General features: G+C 39.8%; 1 protein-coding gene across 9 annotated transcripts in view; it reads right to left on the reverse strand.

Moving 5' to 3' along the window:
* THSD7B (thrombospondin type 1 domain containing 7B) overlaps positions 1-19189 on the reverse strand; it is a 454300-nt gene that overhangs the window by 158071 nt on the left and 277040 nt on the right. For all 9 annotated transcript variants that reach the window (XM_083841258.1, XM_083841253.1, XM_083841254.1 and 6 more), the window contains one exon: positions 18021-18218. In XM_083841258.1, coding sequence (XP_083697384.1) covers positions 18021-18218 — 198 coding nt within the window. The remainder of the gene's footprint in view (positions 1-18020; positions 18219-19189) is intronic.

Consider the following 19189-nt stretch of genomic DNA (forward strand, 5'->3'; position numbering starts at 1 on the left):
CCCAGAGTTTTGTAGGACTTAGTGCAAGACACCAAGCTCTCTCAGACTCAGCTGGTGAAATTTAGGTTCCTGAGCTGCTCTGTGCTATGGCAAGCCCAGGTGGGGCAAAGCAAAGCTCATCTTGGTGTGACGTCCCCACAACAAGCAGTAAAGCAGTGAGCAGTTCACTGTAGCAAGCTATCACGTTACCTCCTACAGTAAGGTGACTGTCTGAGATCAGCTAATTCAGCTGCCTTGCCAGCATTTAACAGCAAACAGCACCGAACAACGCAGCCAAAGCCACAGACTTTGTTGTAATCGTAAAGTGGACAAACCAGCATGGGGCAGGAAAAAGAGATCCTCTGCCAGAAAGCGGTCAACCTTGCAGTTGAGCAATAAAGAGTGATTTCTGTTGAAGGATGAGAAAGTATTTCAGAAATCTGGTCTTGACCACTCTCGGTTTAGAGAGGAATACTTGTCTGTTAAAAGAAAGGCGCAAGGTTTCTTTGAAACTCAGCAAGCAGAGCAAGGTTTTACCTGCTCTTAAGCAGTCGAAATGTATTCCACTACAGATGGGAAGACTTTAAAGTCACCTCCCTGGCAATGCAACCTCCCAACATATTGAAAACCAGCAGGAAGTGTTGAATTAATACATATATGCTAACAAGAACTCCTACAGCCATGAATGTTTAATCTAATTTTTCACTAGCTGACATTGCACCCAATGGCTGCAGCATGTTTTTGAAGCCTTGAGACATGGGAAGAACCAGAGGAAAACTAACATAAAACAGGGAATCACAGAAAAGCAGTCAGAGGGAAAAGTCTCTGGAGAAAGCCCAGAGCAGAACAGCATCAGCAAACCAGGCAAGACAGATAATATTAACATCTGGACAGGGATGGAGGACCGAGAGAAGGGAGTTAATGTGAGCACCAGGCAAGTCCGTCTGTATATTCAGCAGACGTGGGGCTACATTTCAATGATGTTCAGAATACTTCCCAGCAATATAGAAGATGTTACCACTTATGTACTGTGTATACAGAGATGCAAACAAAATGAGTTTTTAGAGAGCGTGTAATGCTGGCTGAATGCACAAGCTAAGTTGTTATGTACCAACTGACTGCTGGAAAAAGGAACTTTTACACGTTTTTAGGGGGCTTACCCATATATCTTAATGTTCTAGACTATGACAAATGATTGGATAACAACTCTTACTCCCCTTGTCATCATCCATCTTCTCAGAAGACTTATTTCTTCAAATCCTGATGATGAACCTCTGTAGTCACTTATCTGAGCAGCAAAAATTTATTGCCTTTACTCGAAAATGAAATTCTCCTCCAAGAGAAATGGAATGGACACAAAAGGGCAAATTTCCACCCTGGAGTATGTGGATGTATTTTCTTTCTTTTTATTGGGAACTATACACAATTATTCTAGGTCACAATTTGGACCAAAGGGTACCTCCTGTGTTAATAGGAATGGCAAACTTCCAAAAAAAAAAAAAAAACCTACAGATCATAGAGATGCCCTAATGAGAAAAGATGAGGCCCCGTAGTAAATCCTGCTTTTCATTGCACATATTTAACAGGGCTGCCAAAGCAGAGTCTCCAAAATACTTACTAATTACATTGGACTGCCTCCAGCCCCTGTCACTAACAGGGAAAGGAACTGTGCGAGGGACCAACCCACCAAGAGTTCAGAGATGATGCTATTATTTTGGGAAAGTATTGAAGGAGACAATAGACAAAAGGAGAATTGTGGAACAACATACTGTGGGACCGATTCGGACTGAGAATACTGCCAAATTCTGTGGACTTTGTGAGCAGCTGTATAAAAATATTCTGACCCAGCTGTGCACAGACCAAAAATCAGTAAGATGCAGAAGTGCAGACTAGCCTGGAACACCACAACATTCATGTTGGACTGAACATGTGCTCTGGCAGTTTCTGGAACCTGTGGTAGAGACTGGAGTATAAAAAGAATTCTGCTCTACACGTTTTCAATGAACTCAGCTAAAAGGATTCATATGTGCCATGTGTGTGGGCATGTGTGAGCATTCAATGGCAAGAGCTGGTACTCCAGAAGAGGTTGTTTCCAATATTGGGGAAGTCCAAATTAACACCAAGGGTCATGACTGAGGGGTCCGAAAGCAGATCACTGCAGAAAATCAAGTTCCTTCTTCTACTCGATCAATCATGAGAAGTAGCAAATCTGTACAAGTCACCTGTGACTTAGAAGAAACAAGAACAGGCATTCAAGACTTCATATCAAGTTGCACGGTTAGCCATTAATTACCTTGGAGTTAAAAACTTCCATTCCAGCTCCATGGTACAAAAAGGACTGAAAGAAGTGCAGGTACCCAGAGCGACACCATAAATATTGATCGCGGTGCCGTTCCACTTCATTAGCCACGAATTGAGCAATGTTTCTTAAGGGAGAAGAAAAGGCAGATCCAATTTTAATCAAACTGCTGTACTAAAATGCAAACCTCATGGAATATTATTTTAATTATTGCTCTTTACTCATGCCAATTGCAGCCTACAAAATATATGTGTGTATATATATATATATGTTATGTTTCTGGACAGAGAGCCAAAACCTTAAGCTGCCAGAGAGGTACATCCACACCACGTGAAGCAGCACCACATAACGATACCCGAGTGAGCTCTGTAACCAGGACGAGGAGTTTTCCAGCCCAGCACTTCACCCTGGGCTCATTAGCCCAGCAGAGAGCTGAGAACCACAGCTCATTAAGCAGCTCCAACGTTGTGGTACCACAGCTATAGTCTTCCTGAGACACAAGCTGGTCTCTGGCAATGAAGGGGCCATACAGGCTTATTAGCTTATTCAGACCTACCTATGTAGTAGAGTACATAAATCCTAAACCATTTAACCTTCAAAATATATGTCCGGGAATAGTGCCAGTGAATATTTGAAAGGGATTACAGGAAGTGTATTAGTTGTCACAGAAAATGAAAATATGGATTTCAACAGAAACTCTATATACAGGGGAGTTTTGCTCCCCGAATCTGTTAGTCTAGCAACCATGCTGAACGAAGGGAAGATTGTACAACCAGCTCAGACAACACAGGGCAAGCTGATAGATTTGTAAAGCTCCATTTTCATCTACTGAAATAAAACATTTTACTTTTTAATTTTTTTTAGCTTAATCAGAAAATAACCTCATTAAATGACAGCGTGTGAAAAGAACATATAAACTAGAAGAAAAATAAAAACTTTCTGAATAAATTAATGTTTATTGCTTTTAGACTTTGATATTCTGGTCTTTTCTACTTAAATGCAGTTTAAATGTATTACTTGCCACGGCCTTTACGTTAAACCCAGTAAGTCTGCAATTTGCGATAAAATTCCTTATCTCTCTCTTTCTGAACCTACGCAAAGATCCAAGGTTAATTTGCAGATAATATTACTTCATGAAATAATTATCTTAGTCTATAGTACTTAAAATAGCTGAATTTGAAAAAGAGAGGTTTCAAAAAACGAAGCAGTCACGGCTGCCGGGCGGAGGCTGCCTCCCCCGGTGCACGCACCCACCCCGGTGGGATCGCCAGTGGGGTCGGAGCCTGGACTCGGGGCACCACCAGCCCCGCACGTCCTCCTGGCTGTGGCAGCGGGCACGGTGCTGACAGTCGTGCCCTGGGTGCAGCCAGGTGCCCTGTGGTGGGAAAAGGATCTGGCTCCACGCAACCTCGCCCTCCAAGCCCTCATACACCAACAGCAAGGTGGCCTTACCTGCAGGAGCTCCTGATGCCCTACCAAAAAAGCTCTGCGACCAGCCGGGCAGACCGCAGGTTTGGGTGGCCCATAGTCAGAAGTTAAACGGTGAGACACCACTAAGCAACCCCACAAACATGCCTGTAGGGACAGCCACTGCCCTGTTACTGCAGCCCGTACACACAGACCCCAGGTCTCCAGGTGGCACAGGCAGCTGCAGCGCTTTCTTCCCCGGAGCCTTAGCATGACAAAAAACGGGATGCCAAAGACAACCACGTGCTTCTCTTACAGGGCTCTGCACCTCCGAGGTCTCAGCTGCTTTCACACAGCCTTCCCATCATCTTGTCTTCTCCCTCAGATTATTTCTTCCTTCCCAAAAAAAAGAAAAACTTAATCTGACAAAGATGTTTGTTTGTTTGTTTTTTTCTTATTCCTCGGCCATTTCCCAGCACTGCCTCATTACAGCTCCGGCACTCACTAAAGAATTACTCTCTTCAGCCATTCTTTCTCATCCTGCTAATTTTCCCAACCATCCTCCTATTAAACTATACAAATATATTCATTTAGTAAATACCCCATTAACCAGGTCAGCATACAGTATTCACAACTTATTACAGAGCAGCGCCAAATCAGTCACAGGAGCAATTATGCAATTGTACAGCAGACAACTCGCTTTAATCTTAATATGGGGCTGAAGATGTACATGCCAATGTTCATTCACACGACTCATTCATTCCCAAGCACCGCACACCATTTGTTTTGCCCTCACTTACGCAGCTCTCTCATGTATTCTGATTTATAGGCTTTGTGAACTGCCAGAAAATATGAGCTCAGTACTTCACCTCTCATGTAAGGGATTTTGTTACTGAATGTAAGGGTGATTCGGAGTTTGCATCTCCCAGGAGGACGAAACAAAAGCTAGGCTAGATAGGCAGAATCAAGACCTAAATGTGTTTTTATCACAATGTAATGCTAAAGAACTGAAGATTCTTCCAGAATTATTAAAAATAGATGGTTGTAGAGAAAAGGAATTAGCTGAGATTATGAGATGCTATAGTTTCAATAGAAGAAAAAAATCGGGTTTTAAAATCACAGCTGTATTTGAAGGTATTCATTTATTTAAGCATGTTGGGAAAACAGGTTGCCATATAATATTAACAAACAAGAATACGCTCTGTCAACTACATGCAGTACCACAGACATTTTGAAGCCCTAAATAAATAATGTATTAGAAGACCTAGCCTACTCTGAATTAATGCAAACTCCTCCGATATAAATGAACAGTAGTAGTGGAATTACTTTCCTGGGATTTAAGTCATATATAGCATTAAAAGTAAAGGCGTTAAGATACTTATTGATAGGCAAGAAACTGTTACCTCTAGATCTATGCATGCCCAGGGAGCACTCTGCTAAATTTACAGTCTCAGAGAGTTTCCAGCACAGTTACCAAATCAGTCAGCTTTATTTGTAAACAATACGAAAAAGAACAAAATGCCCTCTTGGCTCTAGTCTCTTCTGACACAGCACTAAGCACACAACAAAACAGTGCTGATGCTATTAAACAGGGGAAATCTGGTGAAACCGGGGAAAATTATTCCTTCATTTACTGGGATTTTCGCATCTGGTAAGAAAAATGGAATTTGATCTCAGGGGGTCATCTGGGTTTCTACGCTGTACTACAGGCAGCTGAATCCTGTCCCATCTGGTTCAAGCATGGATCAACCCCTCTCTGCTGAACTGCCCAAGGTCTAGCCTGCGATTCATGAGGGCCTGCCAGTCCTGCTGGGTCATCGGAGTTTCACTACAAGAAAAAGATTTTGCATTTTATATTATATGCACATTTGCCAGTAATGAATGGAAACAACCCCAAAACCAGGGACAGAATAAGGTGCACTGCCAGAGGAGATGTGGCAAGGAAACACAGGTGGAGCTCATGTCACCTGGAGGAGGCTCTCCCCAGAGAGCTCCCTGCTCACTTGCTAGGGGCAGATAAATATTCTCACTTCTTCCCAAAAATGCCCTTTTCAATCTCTGTCTCCTGCTGGACGTAGTGCCTGGATATCCACAGACAGCACTAGCCACAGGACCAAGCCAAGAACTAATTTTTGTGATTGCTTTTTCCTCATTGGTGATATGAAAGGAAATAGCCCTGCTCTCTGCTTGCACAGCTGTTGACCTCGTATGCATGGATGCGTTGAGTCATTCATCTCATTCCTCCCTTTTTTTTTTTTTTTTTCCATTGGGAGGGGAGAGGGGTGGTGAAATAAATGTGTCAGCTTTAAGAACTGCGATGTATCAAAAGCATAAAATATGGGAGGAGCAGGCTTCAAAACTGGGAAATGCACTCCAGTGATCTGGGATGATTTAGTTCGTAAAGAAACTCCAACTCACCTTCTTGTCAAAAGCTTTGCTCTGGCATTTACCAGCTGCCTGAAGTTAAAAAGCTAACAGGCTGTTTGTTTGAAAAGGAACTATGAAAAACCTTTTCCTCTTACTTGTTTAACTCTTCCAAACAAAGGCAATACCTAGCGTACGAGACAATTACAGACGTGCTGCATACAGACAGACAACAAGAAAAACACTGAACAATGGAGCTTTAAATTGTTCTCAGTCTCCTCAAAGAGCTAATCTTTCCCAAATCACATTCACTCCAACACTTTACAAAAGCTACCTTTTATTAAATATGAAATTCAATGCACGGATAAACAAAAGTGATAATGCAATCCATACTTAAATTAATACCCTGGCATCAAAATTATGGCGGAATTAGGAGTTTGCCCTTTTTATGGCTGTTCTTAGTCTATCATTTCTTGTCACAACTTCAGAGCTCAGTCTTGCATTTCAGGTCCACTGAACTCTTGTGTTTCTGGGTAAGCCAGGATCCATGTGAGGATCCCACAGAAATTCAGTGGGAATTCTGCCCACAAGAGAACATTAAAGAGCATTTAGGAGCCATATGCCATGGCCATTTTCCCTGCTCTGCAATTTCTCTACCATTTCATCACATTCTCCTCTTCCCATTATGACTACCTGACTAATCACAAATTGCTGCCTAATGAAGAATCCTGGCATTACAATATTTAATTAGAATTAAGTGGAAGATAAAAAAATTACAGACCAATATTCTACAGATTCAATCTCTGCAGTGCAGAACAAGCCTAAAGTTTCCATGTCCTGAATTCTTAATTAAAAGTTTGTCAAAACTTCCTATTTAAGGGAGGAGCCTTCCCCTCTGGCATCCATTAATCTCAAAACAAGGAACTAAATTTGGATTTCATCAGCTCTACTCCATAAGCAGAAAGAAACCTCAAAGAAAGTGCAACACTTTAATTTTCACTCCATAGCATTCAGAACTGTTGTATAAAGGTGGTGCAAATAATCATTTCTGTCCAGTACGCAATGTGCAGCACCAAAGGAAATTCAGCTACAGAAAAAGCCTTCTGTAGGGCCACACAGCAGGAAAGGATTCAATTACACAAAGAGCCCTTCTTTTTCCTCCACAAAAAGGTCTGTGGTCAGAGATCAATGTGAGAAGCTGTCTATTTAAGTTATACTCAAATTATTTCCTTACATAAACGCTGGAAGAAGCTTGCTGCTGATCCCCACAGTACAGCACACAGACATCCTCGGTTCAGCTCCCCTCCTTTGTCGAAGGAGCAGTAAACACAGAAGACCTCAGCTCTGCAGGCTGTTCCCAGCGTTTTCTCCTCCCCTGACTTCTCTGCGTCTCCCCTCTTCTCTTCCACACCCAAGCACTTCTGCAGACTGAAATGCAAGGATGCTCCCAACTCCACAACCTGCTGTTAGATACTCATTACTAAACTTGATCTCAGACCTAAAAACATACTTAATCGTTTGCAGAATCAGGCTTATTTCTTTTAATATTATCAGAAAATAAATTCCTAGAATTTATACAACACTACCCAATGCAAAAGTTACGTAGCTTATTTTAAAATATTTTTTCTTTTATGGGTTATACGGTAACTTGGACTCCAGCCTACCAGATGTCACATACAGAATGCAACAAAATGTCAGTCGTTTCTTTACTCTAATGACCTTCTGCTTAATTAAACATGTTACACTATTTTGAGTATTTCTCTTGGAATAGAAAGTCTTGGCTAAGATAATTCTGAACTGAGCATTAGACAGTTTTCTATTAAGAATAATTAAAAATAATAATAATACCAACTGTATTAAAACCTGGTTTCCTAAGGAAATTAGGATATGCCATCACGCTCTTTTTGAAACCACCCACTGATGTAAACCAAATTTGACATGGGTTTGTCTCTTAGAGATTTACTTATCTACTGATATGACTGCTAGAGAAAGTCCCAAATTATTTGCCATCACTTAAGGAAAGTCATCCGTCCTTGCTGGCTGGTCAAACACTGGCCCCCAGAATCAGGCACGTATGCAGCACCTGGCCTACCCCGTGGGACGGACTTGAACACACAAGGAGGAGCAGTGCTGGAGGGCAGCAGGATGAGAGCATGGAGGGAGAGACTGGATTATCGCCGTGGGAGGACAAAAGCTACAAGAACATGATTCTTTCCTAGTTCACTTTTTTTTCTTTTTCATTTTTCCTTTTTTTTTTTTTATTTTTATTTTGTGACCATTTCTGCAAACTGTCACATGTCTTTTCAACATGAAGGGTTCAGAACAGATGCTTAAAGGAAAAGTTCATGCCCGCGCAACCCATGCTGCGTTTTCTTACAATTTAGTTACAGGGCCCTTCAGAAAAACTGTGTGAACAGTGTCATATAAACATGCTGTAATATCTGGTTAAAGAGAAATGGCTTAAGGATGGTGTTAATACGAGAAGCTTTGAATTCATGTATCTCAAAGGGGATATTACGGACAGGAAACTAAAGCCTGAGGAAGTTTTGTGGTTTGCCCCTTGTCACAACTGTGTAAAGAGGCTCTAAAAACACCACATTAAAACCAGGTGGAAAGATCATTGATGTGAACGCTCTGAATAGCCACTGGTTATTTCCAGAGAACTCCTTTCTACACACCAAAATGATCAAGGGTAGGACTAGAGCATAAAGCACCTTAACAACTCTGCCTGGGATGAGATGGATAAAAAAAAAAAGTCATAGAGCATTCCCACTTCTTACATTCCTTAAGACTGTGAGCTCCCCGCTCTGTGTATGAGACAACACAGATATTGCCAGCTGATAGACAAGAAGTGAGGAAACTATTTGCATACGTTAAATGCTTCTTTCCTTAGTAGAAAGGCAGTGAAATCCTTAGCTACTTTTGGAACCTGTTTTAGTCCCCAGAATCACAGCCATTTATGGATGAGATTCACCCTCTTCCATTCACTCCTCCTGGCAACTTCAGTCACCGCTGGGTCACAGATCCAGAATCCTGTCTTTAATTCAGCTTTTCAAATTGATCCTTCATGCCTCCTTCCTCCCCTCAAGACATATTTGCACACGGTAGTCTTCAAGTTGTCATCTACCTACTACTTAACTTTCAAATAGAGTTCAGAAAGCATCATATTTTGCTCACATCTCCCCTTTGTTGAAGCTGCGTTCCCTAAGAAATACAATAACTCTCTAAAAATAATATGAACTCAACACATATGTGAAGTTATGCTTAGTTTAAAGAAAACAACCAAACAGGAATTTTATTCTGCATGCTCTCAGCACTTGCAGCTATTTTTCTTGTTTCTCATTGAAGCAATCTGGGATTTTTTTTCTACAATATATTTTGTGAGGGGGGGGAAAATGTTTTTTTTTTTCATATTTAAAAAAATAATGATATATATGTACAGTTATAAAACAGAATACAGAGATACAGTAACCTTATTTCAGTGTTGTAACTGAAAGATTAGAGTCAAATTCAATAAAGACTCCCTCGATATTGAAAAATAGCACTCTTTAAATAAATAGTTAATTTTAGTTAAATTTGCAATAGCCTACTCTATAAATATTAATCCTTCTATACGGTTTCTTCAAACCTCTTGTGTACCAGACTCACCGGTCACTCACACATGCCATGCTCTTTAGGTAACCTTTACCACAAACTCAGATCAACTTATGTCAAACTCATTCCCTAACATTTAGAGCATAAAAGGGCAATACAAATCTTAAAGTAATGAGTGATGTTTATGTTTTTCTTAATGTTATAATTTCCATTTCTGAAAGGGCGACCTTGAACCTTTGTTCCAAATCTACAGGTGTTATGAGCTCAGGTTCACCAAAAAAAAATAAAAAAGAAAAAGAATCAGCACCTGCTGCTCTGTCTCACTAATGCGAGCAGGAGCTGGATCTTTGAAATCCCATCTCCTCCCTGCTGAAACAGCCATAGGGAAGAAATGGCCTTTGCCCGCACCATTTTAACACCGCTCTGAAGTCTTGAAAAACATCTTTTAGAGACATTACGTATGAAAAAGGAGCACTAGATACTGAAAAGAATCAAGGTTTTGCATAGAAATTCATCCGAGGGCATACTGCAGACCACAAGCTCACACTTACCTCAGCCAGCACTGAAAAAATATTTTCACAGGTAGCTGCAATACTTTATATTGACAAGCACAGGGAGGATGAAAGCTGCCTATATCCCTAATCAACTCGACTGGTATCTCTGTCTGCCAACTATACAGAGCTGAAGTCACCACTGGATACCGATTATAGCTGCCTTCTGGATGACTGACACGAAGCACGCTGCCAGGATTTGAAAGGCACAGCCACAGTTCAGCTGGAAACCGTGCAACATATTTGCATTTAAGGATAAAGAAAATTAATCAAAGTATGTTTGAGTTTATCCTCTAGATTCAAGCCCACAACCAGCCCATCCAGCTTTCCACCATTAGATATGTCACCCTGTATTTTAGCACAATATGCCTGACTCTAGGACACAGATATTTATGCAAATACAAGATTTGTTTATAGACTTTTCGGTTTCTGTCTTCACTGGCTTGGGGTCCATATGTTTGCTACAATCTTGAATGAATTTTAAGATCATTAGTGTGACTAAGCAAAGTTCTTAAATTCCAGCAACTTACCCTAAAATTAATCTAAAGCCGATCTGTTTCTTTTGCAGACATCAGTTTCAGTAGAGGATGCAAAGGCAGTAAATTCAGTGGAATCCATGGCGGTGTCAGTCTGCAAACTGTTGATGCACCAATGCAGGTCACAATCTGCATTTTGTCTTTCTAAATGTTTCCAGGAGGAGACATCAAATATTTGGCACAGAACCAGCAGCAGCAAGGTAAGGCTTGATGGAGGTAACCGTATCTGCTCTACCTGGCTCGTAAACAACCGGTCTGCTCAAAGGGCACATCAATCTTAATGACTACCAAAAAAAAATGAAAAATGGGTCTCAATTCTATTGAGCAAGCCATTCTCCAGGATTTCTGAAACACTCATAATACTCATCAGCCTTTCGACTACAGTGCAATCTGTTCCTTCCATTATGGTTGCAAAATGAGAAGTGTAGATCGTAGTTGCTAGAAGGCCCTGCACATTGCCTTTCAGGATTTGTGTATCTAGCAGTCAGTAAAACATACTGCTTGGGGATCAACAGCTCCAGTGACTGGGTACAGCGGGGTACGTTCACAACCAAAGAATGAGAAAATTGGTGCAGAAGGCTTAGCCCCACAGCAGTAATTGAACCTGTGGGCTTAGAAGAGCTGGTACCAATTGTATTGGTTGTGCGTGCAGGTGTGTTGGGCCACTAGATGATTTACCCTTCCTTACAGAATAAATCCAAATCTTACACCTGAAAAGTTGTCACACCTCCAGTCTGCATTTACATGAATAGACTCACAGAACATCCTGAGTTGGAAAGAACCCACGAGGATCCTCAAGTCCAACTCCTGGCTCCACAAAGGATCACCCAAAATCTCTCTATTGTGTTGTGTTGATGGACAAAATGTATCAATGTAGATTTAAGATCTTATTCTGATAGGTCAGAAAGAACTTATTTCAAACTTACTTGCAATAAATTTAACGCAGTAAATCATCTTTTTTTTTTTTTTTTGAGAAATTAAGCAGCCTGCCAATCCATTCTATGTTGTAAACCCATTACATCGTGGAAAATCAAAAATTCTCCCCAGGTGACAATTTGGCTTTGCTCAGATTTATGTTAAAACAACTTTTCAGAGAGCTTCATGTGCTGAACCAGGAATAAAACTAAGCATCTCCTCTACCTGCGGCATCTTCCTTCTGAAGGATTCAAGCAAAGCTGTCATGGATGTCCCAGCCTCCCATGACGGTGTGTATCAAGCAGCACACACATCGCAGGCTCTTTGGACACAAATTCTTAGGGACCAATGGGCTCAATGCAATTGAACTGTAAGTATAGACAGGTAACTGAACACAGCAATATTAATATTCTACCCCAAAGAGTCTTCAGCTTCCGTAAGTGCAGAGCTTCACTGTCAAGCTCTGGCAGAACATAATATTGGATCTTAAAATAACACTGCTTTGATTACCTTACTTCCCTTTACTCTTCGCTTGAATTCCAACAGGATTTCAGTGTCTGCTCTGTCAATAGAGCCGTGTGAATAATGGATTTCTGTTTGGGCACTGAACCAAAAAAAAAAAAAAAAAAAACGGAGAAGGAAGAAAACTGCTTTAAGTGGACTGAAAAGAGTGGAGGAAGATTTAAGGGAAAAAAAATGTAATTTCAAGATGTGAAATGCTTGTTTAATCTAAAAGGAATATTTTGCTTTTATATTATTTAACATCCTCTCTTAAAAATATTTTATTGTTTCAGACTTGGTCTATTTCATTTACAAAAAAAGCAAACACATTTAATTCAAAAAAAAAAAATCTGTAGAAAACATTCTGACTCCCTGAAATATTGTTCTCAAATTTTACAGATGAAACTTGAAATTTGGTAATAGAGGTATTTCACCCCCAACATGCACTTTTTTTCAGTAGACTTCAATGCTTAAGGAAGAAAAAAAGATCTCCTCAGCAAGTGCCACATTCCAGATACTGACTGCCCAGAACCAAAGAGATCACATAGATGAACAAGACAGCTGTCATATTTAAAAGACAGGTTAAGCAGGACTGCCTGAACAGCAGCAGAAGCTGGTAAAGAAGCAGTTTTCTGTTCAACAGCAAGAGCAGCGATAGCCCTGAAAGGCTGCTGAACATCCTTATTTTGTGTGTTTCTTCTATTCACCAGCTCCAGTGAAGATGCTGTTTTTGTTAGTACCAGGAAAAGAAAAACAAAGGTTCAATCATCCAGTGTAACAGTGTTCCAATGAAGACGACTCGTATTCTACTTCACAACGATTTATGCTCATGAATGCTCTTTTCTGCTGCTGGTACAGCCCCATGTCTGGCACTGCCGAAGCTCAGTGAGTCAGGGCTCAGATGATGGATGCTACCCCCTTTGCACAGACAACTACTGCACCTTAAAGCCAGTAGGTTATTGTAGCTATTAACAATCTCATTGAGAATGCTTACTAAAAAATCTTGCCACCGTGTCAGCTCCAACAGCATCGTGCTTTATTTCTAAGCTACCACCGTGGCAAATCATCTGCCTCAGGGTGGTTTGCCCCTTAAAGCCAGGAGTCCCAGGGCCCGCTACTTATTACTCTGGGTCCAGTACCTGCACCGTATTACCACTCCATGCACTCCGCATGACTAGTAGACCGATTATTTGCAACTGTATTAAATACTTTCATCAAAGGCAAAACAACTCTGCAACTTAAATTCCCACAAAACAACCCAGATACCCAAGCTAATAGCATAGAAAGGAATGGCAAATGCTCAGCAGCTCTGAACTACTAGATCCTTGTTTCCTTCTAATCTAAATTACACTCGCTTGATTAGATTTAGTAACTAGAAGTAGAGTAAAACAACCTTAATCCAGTAAAATCAGACTACCTTTTTACCCAGATTACTCCACTTTGCTGATCTAATAATTTCTGATTAAAACAATTAATACTTTACGTATAAACTATTTCTTTGTATTATTATTATTATTTAGACATTAGGTTGTTCACTATAACTGAGAAATCAACTTTGTTATGAATTGTTCTTTTGGCAGGTATCAGAACAAGCAGAAACAAATTAATAACTGATGACATGGGGTTTACAACAAAACAGATTCAGAATAATAACATTTTACGATTCTTTCAAGAGCATTGCTACTAGTTGAGATTTAGCTTACGGTATTGTAAGAAACATTTATAAAACGCTTGAAAAACAAATTGTTGTTTTTTATGAGTCATGCTTGTTATTTCATTAATGTATTGTAGCTCCTTTTACATATGTTCCCAGTGCAACCAGGCATACTCCTCACCACAATCACTGCTGTGTTCACAACCTACGTGAATATAAAGTGCATTTCTAAAAATCACAGTTTGGTTCAACATTTGTCTTGTTTCCATCTATTTATGTAATATTAATACTGTAATATAGATTAAAAAAATGATAAAAAAAAGGTTCCCAAATTCCTCCACCAGACTGAACCAAACAACGTTTATATGTTAATTCTAATTGTCTGTCTTAGCATCTTAATTAAAAGATTGGGAAACTACCTATCAAGGTACACCAGCTCCTGTCCATTAACTTTCTTCTGCTGACCCCAGGCCAAATCCTGCTGTCTAGTATTATTTTCAGCTTTCTGCTCACCGCTACCACCTTGCATTCCCTTTGTCTCACCATACACAAGATGCCTGCAGATACCACAAAGACATAAGGAGCAGAGCATATAAAAGATGATTTTGGTTGTTGTCTTCCAAAAATGAAGCAAAATACATTTTGGCTGCTGTCGAATTGCATTCTAAAATGAGAAAGTTTTGACCACGTTCATGGTTTTGCATCTACTGAACAATAATATTTGAGGACAACAAGTGAACTGGAAACTTTTCAGAGTTATTTTCATCTGGTCAATGCACAGAAATGTTTGTCACTTGTAATCAAGACTGACCAAATGTAAATGTCAAATAATTGCAGCTATCCGATCAAGAATACATTGATTGTTCATTGACTGTTCAATTGATCAACTTTAAACAACTGAGTAAAATCACTAATAATTCATAGGTTGTTTGTGAATACAAAAAAATTCTTAAATACATTCTTTGATCTCAAGGATACAGTTACAAAGTCTAATCTGCAGTACCATCATCCATTTTCCTGTATTATTCTTTTGGATGCACTGATTTCCCCAAAGTATCCATTATTCTTCACTAACTAAATAAAAGAACGCCTTTCTGAAAAAAAATATTTGGAAGAAGCATGCAATATAGGTCTTTCCCATTTTACATATTATTTCATTGCATCCTTTTTACTACACTACTGTCTTCTGATGCTACAGAAGAGCCACACTGAAGGGATATGGACCTAGAGTTTCTCACAAGTATCACACATGTTCAGTAGCTTAACAGAAATTGCAGACCTTATGAGATGGGAGCAGACAGACACCTTACAATCACAAAATGAGACAATCATGGTCTCCTCATTCCTTCCACATCCTCATCTATGCTAGCTGCTCCAAATCACAAATGATACACTCCAGCTACTCCATGAAAGGATCTGTACATAGTATAGCCCTATAACCCCATGGAGACACTTTCACTATCAACAGGGATTTAAGAAACATCAACAACAAAATCACTTTTGCATCTCTAGACTAAGTGGAAGTAAAAGTGCTAAGTCACAGAAATTCCCACAAGCCCATACAAGAAGATAATGCTTCGACAGAGTGAGCTGGCATCACAAGTGTGGAACAGATGTGGCATCGGACAGGCATTGGGGTGACCAGAAATGGGACAGATTAGGGCCTTGTTAACTTTAACTTTTTTTTTTTAACTTGCCTTGTTAACTTTACCCACTGTCCAGCAACATACATCAGAGATCAAGATATACTTCCAAGCCCCACCTTGCTGGAGGTAAGTTTAGGTCAACAGGATCCCACAGGTTACACCTACAGCAGCATGGGAGACCTTAGTGAAAAACATGGCCAGCTCCCTCCCACTGCAGACAACGCAATTAAGGCTCATTTTTGGCGAGGGAAGAAACCGTCTCTTCATGAAAAAGGCCTCACGCTGTGGAAAGCAGCATGCAACAGCACGGCATCACACAGCAGAGCACGGGCTCATGAAGGATGTGTGCTCACAGCCACACTGGGAATGGTGGGAGAGGAGGAGATGAGCGAGGGCAAGAAACCGCGATGCCATGCTGTTCTGCAGTAGGGCTGACAAATGGCACCGACACATCTGCTGCTTTCATCTTCTGAAGTAGAGGTGAACTAACACACTGCAACAAGAGCAAGAGAGCATCATGCCAAGAAGTCTGGCATTTATATGAAAATAAAGGTATCTTGCAGGGAGCGATATAAAGAAGAACCTAAGTATCCTAATCAACATAACGCAGGCTCAAATGAACTTTGTTGTTAAGATGAGATACGTTGGATTTTGTCATTTAACAGCGTCCAAAAAGTGTATTTTTGTCTTTTCATCTCTTTAGGCATTCAGTGGGAATACTGAGCAACCACGCTAAGCATAGATGACAATGGATAAATGACTGAATTTTAGGATACAGCATTGAATTCTGCAAAAGGCGCTTAAGTAAATGAAAATATCAACACACAAAGCAGCTACCCTAAATGCTTTCTCCACGGCAGTTGCTTGCACAGAATTTGGACTTCTATATAAATGCTAAGCATAAGCACAGTCTTTATGTTATTTTACCCATAACTGATTTGTCTTACAGTTTCCCATGACTCCCTGTTGGCTTCCCACTACCTATTAGCCAACTATGCCAGGCAAAACACTTTGTGCAGTTCTGCTGCTTACTCCAGCTTTTACCCAAGAAAAAGATCACGTGTATGTGTCAATGTTTGCTTTGGGGTGGCAGGGCAGGAAGAATGTCCCGACATTGCTATTTGGTAACTAGAACATGCACAGAGTAATGAAAGTGAAAAAGAGACTTACAATATCTTTCTGAACAATTAAATGCAGAAGAGACACTTCAAAGGCATGGCTTCTTAAAGATCATAGCCACAGAGAACAGTTTGATCAGAGATCAATGGGCATCTGCCACATTATATTCTTTCCTTCTGAGTCTCAAGTTGGTGCACAGAAATGGATGTTGGCACAGTTTTAACAGTGCGAAGTGCGTGGTGCTCCTTAGCAGTACAAGGCTCCATCTGCACACATCACTGCAGGACTGGACCTACAGTTACGATCACACAACTGAAGAGACCACTCAGAGTTCAGAGACAGCTCTCTTCTCTCTAGTTTATTCTGGCTAGGTCATTTTTACAACAGTTGAAGATTTTGCCCCATTTCCACAAACTTGCAAGACAACCACATAGATTTTTAATTTATTTCAGAGGAATCTTTAGTCTTTGGACAAATCAGCCATAATTTAATTCTGCCAGATTCCATTGACTCGTAAATGACACACTGTTTTTCACCAATTGCCAATTAACCCCTCTTGTTATCAACTTGAAATTGTTTCTTGTGATCAGCCTGAGCATCACATAAAATAATTCTCCATCTCAGATATAAAATTAGGCTCTGAATTTCCATGATTTTGCCACTTTTGAGATGACAGTAGAGTCTAACTTCAAAATTGTGCTCCATGTAATTGAATCTAAAGATCTGACAACACTGACCTTATCAAGAAATGAAACTTCTGGCTGAAGTTCAAACCATGTACGAGAAATTGGCTCTTGCTGGTTGTTTGTAAACGTCATATAAAAATGTACTTATTCATTATTAACAGCTTGTAAACTGCAGGTCTCAAACTGCTGTCAAGTGAGTAAAGCATTACTTATTGCCACCATTTCATTTAGATTCTTGTATTAATTTTAACAGCACAATTGAGCATTCCACATTCCTTCATATCATGGCAAGTGGGTTGTTATAAAAAGACAAACTCAAACTGCATGCTGAAAACTGAGGACAGAAGTAATGTAAAGAGCCAGATTCATTTTGTTACTGTGTCCATGGTGCTGCTGGCCTCAGTGACAGCCCTACTTTTGCACAACATGTGAAAAAAATTACTCTAGTGAAAAAAGTATTCTAGTGAAAAAAAGTATTCTAGGGAGAACCAAGCCATTGGTATCACACTGTTGTCACATGGAAGTGGTACACTGTAGGCCAAAGGGACAAAACATGAGCTCTACTGGTGAGACATCTCATTTAGAACAAAATAGACCAGAGGCTCCAAGCAAAATACCAGGTAACATTAGCACTGGTGATCACCACAGTCAACTCAGAAATCTGGAGGTTTCAAAAAAATTCAGCAGGAAGCAGTTGGAAATAATTTTCACTGCTCTTCAGACAAAATCTATTTTAAAGGGAAGCTTTAAAGATGACGCCATTACCTACCTTTCTTGTTCTTGCATACAGTTTTCAGGATGCGGTTTCCAAGTCCACATTCTCCATGGTCAGTCACACATATTCCTTCTGAAATAATCCACTCGTAACATGCTGGGTCTTCACAAGGAATAGATTCCACTAGATGTGGACAACCCGCTGAAGGGCCTACAGGATCCATAATTACATGCCTTTGTCTCATTCTAAAGCCTGGAAAATAGAAAGTGAATTAATTGGACAACTACACAAAAATATTTATACCAAAAATTTAGTAGAAAGAGGACTACGTATGGTATCTGGAACTGGAGGAAATAAAGACTAACAATAGAACAACACTTGCAACTATTTAATTGACTGTGATGGTATCTGGCTGGATTTCCCACAGTCTGGGCATGCAATAGAATCCAAAAAATCCAATAGAATTCCAACAAGCCCCGTATTTTTCATATTTCTTTTTTCATTTTAATCAACATTAGTTAAAAAGACACATCCAAAACAAAGAATTAGCTATTGAGGCATATATTAATGTAATAATAAAATTGAGATAAGAGAGAGAAACAGTAAAGAAGCTGAAGATATAAATGACATCTATACTCTGCCTGGGAATCCACTACTGACAAAACTTGTTTTAAAATACAACAGAGCAGTTTACTACGAAATTAGTATTCTGCCTTATGAAGGTATAAGGATTTCTGATACATAATGCATATCAGACCTCTTTGAAATGATATTCTATTAAATTGGTAGATTCAAATGTAAAGTGGAAGAAAAAGGTTACAGAAATAATGAAAGAATTGATTACATAATCTACCTCCTTCTGAATAAAACCAAAAGTCAGGTTGCTGTATAAAATGCAGAACTAATGGCAAGTACCTTTCAGCACGTTTTGTTATGTAAATGACATAATTATTATAAAGGCAGAAGAAAATGGGTGGTGGTCTTTCCTATGACAGTGTCTCAGACATTGGGCAAATATACAGCATTAGTGGAGGCCACATAGAAATGCCTTAGAACATGAAACAGAAAAGAAAATGAAAAATAAAACATTCCCACAAAATACAACAGACCAAACTTCCACCATTCTCACATCAGCAAAAACAAATCAGTCAAAACAATTTTAGAATGTTCTTTTTTCATTTTAAAACAATTTAAAAATGAAATGAATTTTGCAAACCTTTATA

This window comes from Anser anser (assembly GCF_964211835.1).
Source record: "Anser anser genome assembly, chromosome: 6".
Lineage (NCBI taxonomy): Eukaryota > Metazoa > Chordata > Aves > Anseriformes > Anatidae > Anser > Anser anser.